The sequence below is a fragment of the Pseudophryne corroboree genome, chromosome 1 (genome assembly GCF_028390025.1).
Source record: "Pseudophryne corroboree isolate aPseCor3 chromosome 1, aPseCor3.hap2, whole genome shotgun sequence".
In the NCBI taxonomy this organism is placed as follows: Eukaryota; Metazoa; Chordata; class Amphibia; order Anura; family Myobatrachidae; genus Pseudophryne; species Pseudophryne corroboree.
In genome coordinates, this window is record NC_086444.1 from 1033589392 (window position 1) to 1033602217 (window position 12826).

The window sequence follows — 12826 nt, forward strand, 5'->3', positions numbered from 1 at the left end:
CGATCTTCATACCAATGAATGGGAGTAGCACTCTCTTTTTATTAGAATTGATTTTACTATTATTATTTATATTGATTGTGCACTATTATGTTCTACTATTATGTTCTATGAACTCTGCTCTTATTAATATTAAATCATGTGGATATTGTGACCGACCTTTCTCATTAATGACCAATTTCAAGACCATATGAAACTAGAACTGTTCTTGTGATAGGCATAAAACTCACCTGGGAAGGGACTGATGGGTGTGGTATAGCACACAGACAGTTATTAGGTAGACACCATATGGTCATAAGTCAGACAATAAAAAATATATACTTTTTTTTGTGTTTTCAAACATTTTTAACCCAAATTTGGTGAAATTCGTCCCCTCGCGGGTTCGCTGCGCTCGCCGGGCTTTGGGCTCGGTGTCTCGCTTCGCTTGCCACAACTTTAGTAAAAGGTGATGGTTTGTGACATGGATGGTAAATGAGGCAAAAGTTGTAAAAAAAAAAACCCCACAGACCTAATGACTGTCTGTCTTTTAACTGTCTATCTATAGACTGGAACCCAGGACTGATATGAATGATAAATTATACTCTATACAACGCTGCATAAATTGGTAAGAATAATATTAACATACAAATAATGAAGACAGTATTTGCATCTAAGATATAAAGCAAACAATTTAACCTTGTGCACACAGAACACATCACAGTAAAAATGGTTAAATGTAGTTCTCCTACAGAATAAACAAACATGAAGGCAAATACACATCTATTAAAGCAGGTTTCTTTGCAGATGACAGTAGGTTACTTAAGGAGGGTTATAACAACGAGATTTATGGTAAGAACTTACCTTTGTTAAATCTCTTTCTGCGAGGTACACTGGGCTCCACAAGGATAGACATTGGGGTGTAGAGTAGGATCTTGATCCGAGGCACCAACAGGCTCAAAGCTTTGACTGTTCCCAGAATGCACAGCGCCGCCTCCTCTATAACCCCGCCTCCCTGCACAGGAGCTCAGTTTTTAGTTAACCAGCCCAATGCAGTAGCAGGAAAAGAGACGACAACGGTTAGTAGCCACATACACCACACTCTCACGACAAGAGAAGTGTCGGCGGCTAATGCCATACCAACCCAAAGAAGCTAAGTGCGTCAGGGTGGGCGCCTTGTGGAGCCCAGTGTACCTCGCAGGAAGAGATTTAACAAAGGTAAGTTCTTACCATAAATCTCGTTTTCTGCTGCGGGGTACACTGGGCTCCACAAGGATAGACATTGGAGATGTCCTAAAGCAGTTCCTTATGGGAGGGGACGCACTGTAGCGGGCACAAGAACCCTGTGTCCAAAGGAAGCATCCTGGGAAGCGGCAGTATCGAAGGCATAGAACCTTTTGAACGTGTTCACAGATGACCACGTAGCCGCCTTGCACAATTGTTCAAGGGTCACACCACGGCGGGCCGCCCAAGAAGGTCCCGCAGACCGAGCAGAATGGGCCGTAATGTGAGCAGGAGCCGACCGACCAGCCCTCACATAAGCATGTGCAATCACCATTCTAATCCATCTGGCCAAAGTTTGCTTGTGAGCAGGCCAACCCCGTTTGTGAAATCCAAACAGCACAAAGAGAGAATCAGATTTCCTAACAGAAGCAGTTCTCTTCACATAGATACGGAGAGCCCGTACCACATCCAAAGTCCTCTCTTTGGAAGACAGATCAGGAGAAACAAGTGCGGGAACCACAATCTCCTGGTTAAGGTGAAACGAAGAAACCACCTTAGGTAACTTTCCGGGACGAGTCCTAAGAACCGCCCGGTCACTGTGAAATATCAGATATGGGGAACTACAGGACAAGGCACCCAAATCCGACACTCTTCTAGCTGAGGCAATAGCCAGCAGAAACACCACCTTAAGGGGAAGCCACTTAAGATCAGCTGAACCAAGAGGTTCAAACGGAGACTCTTGTAACGCCTCCAAAACCACCGACAAGTCCCAAGGAGCCACAGGCGGGACATATGGAGGTTTGATACGTAACACACCCTGAGTAAAGATATGCACATCAGGTAAGGTCGCAATTTTTCTCTGAAACCACACCGACAAGGCAGATATTTGAACTTTGAGGGAGGCCAGACGCAGGCCTAAGTCCAGGCCCTTCGGAAGAAAAGCCAACAACTTGGCTATACTAAACTTGGAAGCGTCATAATCATTAGACGCGCACCAAACAAAGTAAGAATGCCAGACCCTATAGTAAATCCGAGCCGAAGCCGGTTTCCGTGCCTGCAACATAGTTTGAATGACCGCCTCAGAAAACCCTTTAGCCCTTAAGACGGAAGCTTCAAGAGCCACGCCGTCAAAGACAGCCGGGCTAGGTCCTGGTAGACATAGGGGCCCTGAACGAGGAGGTCTTGGCGTTGTTGAAGTAGAATTGGACGCTCTGACGATAGGCCTTGCAGCTCTGAGAACCAGTGCCGTCTGGGCCACGCTGGAGCTATGAGAAGCAGATGTCCTTTTTCTTGCTTGAACTTCTGGGCAGGAGTGACACCGGAGGTAACACGTGCGGCAGCCGAAACCTCCACGACACCGCCAGCGCATCCACGAATGCTGCTTGAGGATCCCTTGTCCTTGCTCCAAAGACCGGAACCTTGTGACTGTGTCGAGGCGCCATCAGATCTACGTCTTGAAGGCCCCACTTTTCCACTAGGAAATGAAACACTTCTGGATGGAGGCTCCACTCGCCGGCATGTACGTCCTGACGACTGAGAAAGTCTGCTTCCCAATTCAGGACTCCCGGAATGAATATTGCCGATATGGCCGGTAGATGGCGTTCCGCCCAATGTAGAATCCGTGAGACTTCATTTATTGTCAAACGGCTTCGAGTGCCGCCTTGATGATTTATGTAAGCCACTGTGGTAGCGTTGTCCGACTGTACTTGAACAGGGCGGTTCTGAATTAAATGCTGGGCCAGGTTCAACGCGTTGAAGACCGCCCGCAATTCCAGAATGTTGATCGAGAGGAGGGATTCCTCCTTGGTCCACCGACCCTGAAGGGAGTGTTGCTCCAGCACCACGCCCCAACCTCTTAGACTGGCATCTGTCGTCAACAGGACCCAGTTGGATATCCAGAATGGACGGCCCCTGTACAATTGTCGGTACTGGACCCACCAGAGCAGCGACAGACGGACCTCCGGAGTCAATGAGATCATGTGAGACCTGATCCGGTGAGGCAGGCCGTCCCACTTGGCTAGAATCAGCCTCTGGAGGGGGCGAGAATGGAATTGAGCATACTCCACCATGTCGAATGCTGATACCATGAGGCCCAGCACCTGCATCGCTGAATGTATCGACACTTGCGGACGAGAAAGGAAGCAACGAATCCTGTCCTGAAGCTTCAGGACTTTCTCCTGAGACGAGAACAACCGCTGGTTGTGAGTGTCCAGTAGCGCTCCCAGGTGCACCATACTCTGAGCAGGGACCAGGGAGGATTTCTTCCAGTTGATGAGCCACCCGTGGGCTTGTAGAAACCGGACCGTCATATTTAGATGACGTAGGAGAATTTCTGGGGAATTTGCCAGGATTAACAAGTCGTCCAGATACAGCAGTATCCTGACCCCTTGACGGCGGAGTACCACCGTCATCACCGCCATGACTTTGGTGAAGACTCGCGGAGCCGTAGTTAAATCAAAAGGTAACGCCCGAAACTGGTAATGGAGGTTGCCAATCGAAAACCTGAGGTATTGCTGATGCGACTCTGCTATAGGAATATGCAGGTAAGCATACTGTATGTCCAGGGAGACCATGTAGTCCCCAGGTTCCAAGGCCAGAACTATAGAGCGAAGGGTTTCCATACGGAACTTGGAAACCTTCACAAACCTGTTCAATGCCTTGAGGTTGAGAATGGGCCAGGAGGACCCATTCGGTTTCGGGACTAGAAACAGCGGAGAATAGTACCCCCGGCCCCTCTGCGCAAGAGGCACCTGTACTACGACTCCTGTATCCAGGAGGGTCTGTACCACCGAATGTAGAGTGTTTGCCTTTGTCTGGTCCAATGGGACGTCTGTTCAGAAAAATCGATGAGGGGGTCGGTTTTTGAAGGCTATGGCGTAACCTCGAGTGACGACTTCCCGTACCCAGGAATCTGAAGTAGTCTTCAACCATTCCTGGGTAAACCGTAGAAGCCCGCCCCGTCATGCGGCAGGCTTATCGGTCTTGGAAGCTGGCTGACGGGCCGCCCATGCTCTTTTGGGCTTTGGCTTACCAGGTTTGGAAGTGCCGGCCTGCTTGTTGTACGCCTGACCTTTTGCTTTACCTGAAGGACGAAAGGGGCGAAAGGAAGTACCTTTAGCCTTCGACACAGAAGGAGCGGTACTTGGCAGATAGGCAGTTTTGGCAGTAGCAAAGTCAGCCACTGTCTTATTTAATTCCTCCCCAAACAGAATATCTCCCTTGAAAGGGAGTACCTCCAGGGTTTTTCTAGAGTCCAGATCCACAGACCAGGATCTCAGCCACAATATCCGGCGAGCCAGGACTGACGTAGTAGAGGCCCTGGCTACTAGGATACCGGCATCAGAAGCCGCCTCTTTAATATAGCGAGAAGCTGTGACAATATATGACAAGCATTGTCTAGCATGGTCAGAGGAGATTTCAGCCTCTAACTCCAAGGCCCATGCTTCAATAGCCTCTGCCGCCCATGTTGCTGCAATAGTGGGCCTTTGTGCAGCACCCGTGAGGGTGTAAATCGCTTTCAGACAACCTGCAGGGACCACATATGGCTGTACCGGCATAGGGGGTCCCATAGGGGGTGTTAGTTTATTAACTAGCGTATGTAGAAGCGTGGAAAAAGCGGCCCATGGTGGGTCATTATGTACTCCCATTGCCACAGTCCCACTGGGGGGCAAGGAGCCCCCAGAACCAGAGCCTCCAGCTGCTATATTTTCCTCATAGAGGTCTGTGGCTTCGGCAACACCTGTAGTGTGTTCAGCCCCAGAACAGTTACCCTCAGAAGCAGACATGATATAACTTGCAGTATCAGGTAACACATTAAAATTATCAGCAGCACAATACCTCTTACCCAAACCCCTGCGCAGTGTAGTCAGCACTAGCAGAGATAAAGGAGAGATACGGTGACAAAATCACAGAGAAAAATACATATTAAAGTATATCTTTGTGAAAATCCTATATCAATATAAAACCTGACGCACCAAGCCCCCTCAGGTTATAGAATATAGGGATAGCAAGTTGAGTGAAAGACACGAAATGGACACCACTCTGGTAGCTAATGCACACACAGATAGTCACAGTTTGTACAATGCAGAGGTTATTACTAACCATAATACTGCACTGGACTAGCTTTTATATATAAATATATATATATATATATTATAGTCAATAGATATTATAGTCAATAGATATAACACTGCACAGTAAGAACTGGATGTATATCACAGGGTAATTGTACTAGAAAACCCTGACTAATTGCACTCTTTCTTAACTAGCACTATCTAAAAAGGCAGGTAGAATACTTAAGTGTCATGTAAAGTCACAGCACTGACGACCAGGCGGCTTTACACAGGAGGATTTGCCCAAGCAGTCCCAGGAACAGTGAAGCTGAGAGAAATGGCGCCCAGACACGACAGGGAGTAAGGGAGAGACAGATATGCAGCTCCAGGGCAAGAACATTTGCGGGAAATGGCGCCCTGGGGCTGGGGTAGGGGCTCCAGGTTTAAGCCTTATCCCCCTGCTGGCAAAACCACCGGGTACTGTGGGCTACTATTAAAATGGCTTTAAGGGAAAACCTGACCTGCACCCATGCCCTGGTGATCTAGTGGGATCGCCTGTACTGTCAGTGTCCACCGCCAGCGCGCGCGGCCCGCCTCCCACTGACCACGCCGGATCACGATAAAGTACGGGTCCCGCAAGCGGGACCCACTCACCACCTCCCGAAGCGCGGCCACGCGATCCCGGAGAGCCCCCGTCGTGTGTGCCTGACCATGGAAGAAAACCGGGGCCTCCTGCTGTAGTTACCCGGCAACCAGGGCTCGGGAGTGTACAGCGCCGCTGGGGAGAGCTGGAGCTGCAACAGTGAATGTCTCTGACATTTACACACCGCTGCTGCCCTTGTAGTCTTCACTTTTTCTTCAAAAAAGCTCTTCTTAGGGCTGCCTGGAGCAGCCCCTCTGTTATGTGCCTGCTTACTGCAGCACCAACTACAAAACTGAGCTCCTGTGCAGGGAGGCGGGGTTATAGAGGAGGCGGCGCTATGCATTCAGGGAACAGTCAAAGCTTTTCAGCCTGTTGGTGCTTCGGATCAAGATCCTACTCTACACCCCTATGTCTATCCTTGTGGAGCCCAGTGTACCCCGCAGCAGAAATTATTGATTAAAAGTTAGCGGATGCCCTTCTTCCAAAATACCCAATAACTACATTGTTGTACACTTTCCCGAAGATACATAAGGGGATAACCCCTCCCCCGGGATGTCCGATCGTCTCAGCAAAGGGGTCTTTGTCACAACCAGCTTCTATTTACTTGGACTCGGTATTACAGCCTTTGGTCCAGCAGAATAGAAATTTTATTTTGGACACAACCATGTTTCTTAACAAACTGGCCACACTGCACGATGTTCCAGATGGTTCCTGGATGATTTGTGCAGACGTGGACAGTTTGTATACGGTGATACCTCTTGAAGCAGGTTTACGTGCTCTTAAAGTTTTTTTTGCCGAAAGTGGTGTCTATGATGATGCATTCATTGCATTTTGTGTGGTCCTTTTGGAATTTATTCTTAAGAAAAAATATTTTCTGTTCGATAGAAAGTATTATATACAGTTAAGTGGATGCTCAATGGGCTCGGCGGTAGCCCCGGTAGTTGCTAATATTTTTATGTTTTATATCGAGCAGAAGATATTTTTTTCTAATCCTAGTGTATTATCACATATCATCTTATACACTCGTTTTATAGACGACCTATTCATTGTTTGGACAGGGTCTGAAGATACATTTCGTAATCTGATTGAAACTAATAACATTAGTGATTGCCTGATTAAGTTTACACTTAGAATGAGCCAGGACCACATAGACTTCCTAGATGTTGGTATCAGGTTAAGGTGTAATCAATTCATAACGTCTGTATATGTGAAATCTACAAATCGTAACACATTGTTACAATATAACAGCTGTGATCCTTCTAATCTGAAAAATTAATTACCATATTCACAGATGCTTAGAATATGGAGGATTAACTCTGATATTGGTACAGCTAATTTACAGATAGATACATTGATCGAGAAACTGATAGCAAGGGGTTACCCTAAAAAAGATCTTATGCAGACCAAGTATAGAGTGCTGGAAATAGACTGTAAAACACTTATGCAGAAATCCAATACTAAGAAAACGAATGCCACAGTGTCCACCGCAAGCGGGACCCCCTTACCACCTCCCGAAGCACGTCCACGCGATCCCGGAGAGCCCCCGTCGTGTGTACCTGACTGTGAAGAAAACCGGAGCCTCCTGCTGTAGTTACCCGGCAACCAGGGCTCGGGAGTGTACAGCGCCGCTGGGGAGAGTTGGAGCTGCAGCAGTGAATGTCTTCTGACATTTACCACCACTGCTGCACTTGTAGTCTTCACTTTTTTCTTCAAAAAAAACTCTTCTTAGGGCTGCCTGGAGCAGCCCCTCTGTTATGTGCCTGCTTACTGCAGCACCAACTACAAAACTGAGCTCCTGTGCAGGGAGGCGGGGTTATAGAGGAGGCGGCGCTGTGCATTCTGGGAACAGTCAAAGCTTTGAGCCTGTTAGTGCCTCGGATCAAGATCCTACTCTACACCCCAATGTCTATCCTTGTGGAGCCCAGTGTACCCCGCAGCAGAAAGAAAGATAATGCACCATTTGCCAGCTCTGTCACAGAACATGTCATGGTATTACAATGAGGGGGTGGGTCTACAAGGGACCAGGAGACAGTGTGGCTCTGTTGTGGCTTGCTTTCGGCACTACAACCTTGGTGCTCGGACTCTCAAAGTAGATTTTTTAGGCAACAGTGCAATGTTCCAAGCACCCTGCTTGCCAAATACAGGTGCCTCAGGGCTGCGAGGGAGCCACCCATAGTCCCTTAGTGGTGGCACCGCTCGCCCCCCTTCCCCTTCTATTTATGGCCCTGTAGTTAGGTCTTGGATATGGTGCTGCCTTTGCATTCTTTATAAACATTGAGTACTAAATCTAAACATAAGAAGCATAGACTTAATAGTTAGGCAGAGCAGATGAACATGACCTGAAAAATAAATTGTATTATATTTTATGAATTTTATTAGATCTTTTCTACACACTCCAGTCCACAGTAATAGCTTTAATAAAGTACATTAGACCGCAGTCTTCATTTATTGTTTATGGAAGCTGATTGTGGCATATAAAAACAAGATTTGTTGTACAGACTCTTCCACCACCTTGCCAACCAACCACCAATCAAATACAAGATTCAAAATGATTACTGAACTATTAAGAGCTTAATGTTGGCTGTAGAAATTTGCATTCTGAGCATTCTGTGCTCTTCTTATTCCTTTTTACACAGCAGTTACCGCAAGTGACCTCAGACCAGAATTACTTTGTCATCTCCAGTCCTAACCTTTCCAAGATAGTGCATGTCTGATTTCTAACCACTGCTCCAGATACTGTCACCTTGACATTTTAAATAATAGCAACATGTTTTTGGTAGTGATCAAGTTCCAAGAGACTGTCAGATCTTGATAATATTAAACTCCATGAAAGTGTGTTCTTGTACTGTTAAAAAATGTAAATGGAAATGAATATATGAATCCAGTAGTACTAGTTTTCTTCTCTCCCCATTCCTAGTGGTTTTCCATGGGCCAACATGTCCTGTTGGAGCACCACTAAGGTATGTCATGTACACAAATGCCACATGGGACCCTAGTGCCCCCCACAGTCTCTTATTCCCGTCTCAGTGATAATGCTTGTAACTAGTGAATTGATCGTTTAAACGCCGATAAATATTATTTCATCCTATGGTTTCCTTAGCTGGAGAGGGGGCTACTTAAAGAGCAACTACATTTCTTTAAATTAAGACAGAACACGTTATTTTATTACCCTGTGCATCCCAGGTCAGGAAAAAGCTAGTTTACCGTGTTTTAACTTAATGGACGCCACCCAATACACAGTCTTTAGGTGGAGCTTCTCTTTGTAAGTTTGAGTATTCAATAATTTTAGCAGCCATATGAAAAGCTTAGATATGATATGGGTTAACAAATAAGTGCACATGTTCTTTTTCTTCTTAGTGAAGAATATATCTTATTTTGGTCTTGCTCTGTATAGCTGGTAAGCTGGGCGCCGGGATCCCGACAGCCGGCCAAGCATAGTAGACCTGTGCTGGGTGGAACACGATATACGGGCTTTTCGGGATCCCGGCGCTCAGCATACCAGCGCCGGAATAATGACAGCCGGTATACCGACGACTGTTCTCCCTCTTGGGGTGTCCACAACACCCCTGGAGGGAGAATAAATAGTCTGGCGCGCCACCGCCCCGCTGCCGGCATTCCGGCAGTCGGGATCCAGGCGCCGGTAAGCTGTGAGCCGGGATCCCGACAGCCGGCCAAGCATAGTAGACCTATCTGTGCTAAGTGTCAGTGTTTTACATTCATCTGTTTGTATTTTCCAGTGTTTGACTACAGCTACCGGGACTATATTCTATCATGGTATGGAGATCTAAGCAAGGATGACGGTCAGCTTTACCATCTGCTTTCTGATGACTTCTGGGATTTGGCCAGACAAGTGCGCAGCCGGCTTGCTCACATTGATATTGTAAGAGTGGTCTGCAACGATGTGGTGAAAAATCTGCTTACACACTTCTGTGACCTCAAGGCTGCAAACACTAGGTAACAAACTGGAGTTGAACACCTCTTGTACATGTTATATCGGCGTGTAGCAATGTAGTCTGGTCTGTGGAGATGACACTAAAGGAGTTTTCTCTAACGTCCTAGTGGATGCTGGGACTCCGTCAGGACCATGGGGAATAGCGGGCTCCGCAGGAGACAGGGCACATCTAAATAAAGCTTTTAGGATCACATGGTGCGTACTGGCTCCTCCCCCTATGACCCTCCTCCAAGCCTCAGTTAGGTTTTTGTGCCCGTCCGAGAAGGGTGCAATCTAGGTGGCTCTCCTAAAGAGCTGCTTAGAAAAAGTTTTTTTAGGTTTAAATCTCAGTGAATCCTGCTGGCAACAGGATCACTGCATCGAGGGACTTAGGGGAGAGATTTCCAACTCACCTGCGTGCAGGATGGATTGGAGTCTTAGGCTACTGGACACTTAGCTCCAGAGGGAGTCGGAACACAGGTCCTCCTGGGGTTCGTCCCGGAGCCGCGCCGCCGATCCCCCTTACAGACGCTGAAGACGGAGGTCCGGAAAGCAGGCGGCAGAAGACTCCTCAGTCTTCATGAAGGTAGCGCACAGCACTGCAGCTGTGCGCCATTGTTGCTACACGTCTCACTGATTCAGTCACGGAGGGTGCAGGGCACTGCTGGGGGCGCCCTGGGCAGCAATATTAAATACCTTTAGTGGCAAAATAAATACATCACATATAGCCATTAAGGCTATATGTATGTATTTAACCCAGGCCAGTTTTCTTAAAACCCGGGAGAAAAGCCCGCCGAAAAAGGGGCGGAGCTTATTCTCCTCAGCACTCAGCGCCATTTTCCTGCTCAGCTCCGCTGGTGAGGAAGGCTCCCAGGACTCTCCCCTGCACTGCACTACAGAAACAGGGTAACAAAGAGAAGGGGGGCATAATTTGGCGATATTGATATATTAAAAGCGCTTATATCAAAAACAACACCTTCTAGGGTTGTTTATATACATTTATAGCGCTTTTGGTGTGTGCTGGCAAACTCTCCCTCTGTCTCCCCAAAGGGCTAAGAGGGTCCTGTCTTCGATTAGAGCATTCCCTGTGTGGCTGCTGTGTGTCGGTACGTGTGTGTCGACATGTATGAGGACGATGTTGGTGTGGAGGCAGAGCAATTGCCGGTAATGGTGATGTCACCCCCTAGGGAGTCGACACCGGAATGGATGGCTTTAGTTATGGAATTACGTGATAATGTTAGCACATTACAAAAGTCAGTTGACGAAATGAGACGGCCGGAAAACCAGTTAGTACCGGCTCAGGCGTCTCAGACACCGTCAGGGGCTGTAAAACGTCCCTTACCTCAGTCAGTCGACACGGGTACCGACACAGATGAATCTAGTGTCGACGGTGAAGAAACAAACGTATTTTCCAATAGGGCCACACGTTATATGATCACGGCAATGAAGGAGGCTTTGCAGATCTCTGATACTGCTGGTACCTCAAAGAGGGGTATTATGTGAGGGGTGAAAAAACTACCTGTAGCTTTTCCAGAATCAGAGGAATTGAATGACGTGTGTGACGAAGCGTGGGTTAACCCAGATAGAAAACTGCTAATTTCCAAGAAGTTATTGGCATTATACCCTTTCCCACCAGAGGTTAGGGCGCGCTGGGAAACACCCCCTAGGGTGGATAAGGCGCTCACACGTTTATCAAAGCAAGTGGCGTTGCCGTCTCCTGATACGGCCGCCCTCAAGGATCCAGCAGATAGGAGGCTGGAAACTACACTGAAGAGTATATACACACATACTGGTGTTATACTGCGACCGGCAGTAGCCTCAGCCTGGATGTGCAGTGCTGGGGTAGTGTGGTTGGATTCTCTGACTGAAAATATTGATACCCTGGATAGGGACAGTATTTTATTGACTCTAGAGCAATTAAAGGATGCTTTTCTTTATATGCGAGATGCTCAGAGGGATATTTGTACTCTAGCATCAAGAGTAAGCGCGATGTCCATATCTGCCAGAAGAAGTTTATGGACGCGACAGTGGTCAGGTGATGCGGATTCCAAAAGGCATATGGAAGTATTGCCATATAAAGGAGAGGAATTATTTGGGGTCGGTCTTTCGGACCTGGTGGCCACGGCAACTGCCGGCAAATCCACTTTTTTACCTCAGACCCCCTCCCAACAGAAAAAGACACCGTCTTTTCAGCCGCAGTCCTTTCGCTCCTATAAAAACAAGCGACCAAAAGGACAGTCTTATCTGCCGCGAGGCAGAGGAAAGGGTAAGAGAGGGCAGCAAGCAGCCCCTGCCCAGGACCAGAAGCCCGCCCCGGGTTCTACAAAGCCATCAGCATGACGCTGGGGCTTTACAAGCGGACTCAGGAGCGGTGGGGGGTCGACTCAAGATTTTCAGCAATCAGTGGGCTCGCTCACAAGTGGACCCGTGGATCCTGCAGATAATATCTCAGGGTTACATGTTGGAGTTCGAAAGGTCTCCCCCTCGCCGGTTCCTAAAGTCTGCTTTACCAACGTCTCCCTCAGAAAGGACGTCGGTTTTGGAAGCCATTCACAAGCTGTATTCTCAGCAGGTGATAGTCAAGGTACCCCTCCTACAACAGGGAAAGGGGTATTATTCCACACTATTTGTGGTACCGAAGCCGGACGGTTCGGTAAGACCTATTCTAAACCTGAAATCCTTGAACCTGTACATACAGAAATTCAAGTTCAAGATGGAGTCACTCAGAGCAGTGATAGCGAATCTGGAAGAAGGGGACTTCATGGTGTCCCTGGACATAAAAGATGCTTATCTGCATGTCCCAATTTACCCCTCACACCAAGGGTATCTCAGGTTCGTGATACAAGACTGTCATTATCAGTTTCAAACGCTGCCGTTTGGTTTGTCCACGGCCCCTCGGGTCTTTACCAAGGTAATGACCGAAATGATGGTTCTTCTACGAAGAAAAGGCGTATTAATTATCCCTTACTTGGACGATCTCCTGATAAGGGCAAAGTCCAGAGA

The 12826-nt window shown here is 47.6% G+C and overlaps 1 protein-coding gene across 1 annotated transcript in view; it reads left to right on the forward strand.

The window, feature by feature from the left end:
* SNX25 (sorting nexin 25) overlaps positions 1 to 12826 on the forward strand; it is a 552258-nt gene that overhangs the window by 198902 nt on the left and 340530 nt on the right. Inside the window, 1 exon segment of the mRNA XM_063920745.1 lies at positions 9630 to 9846. Coding sequence (XP_063776815.1) covers positions 9630 to 9846 — 217 coding nt within the window.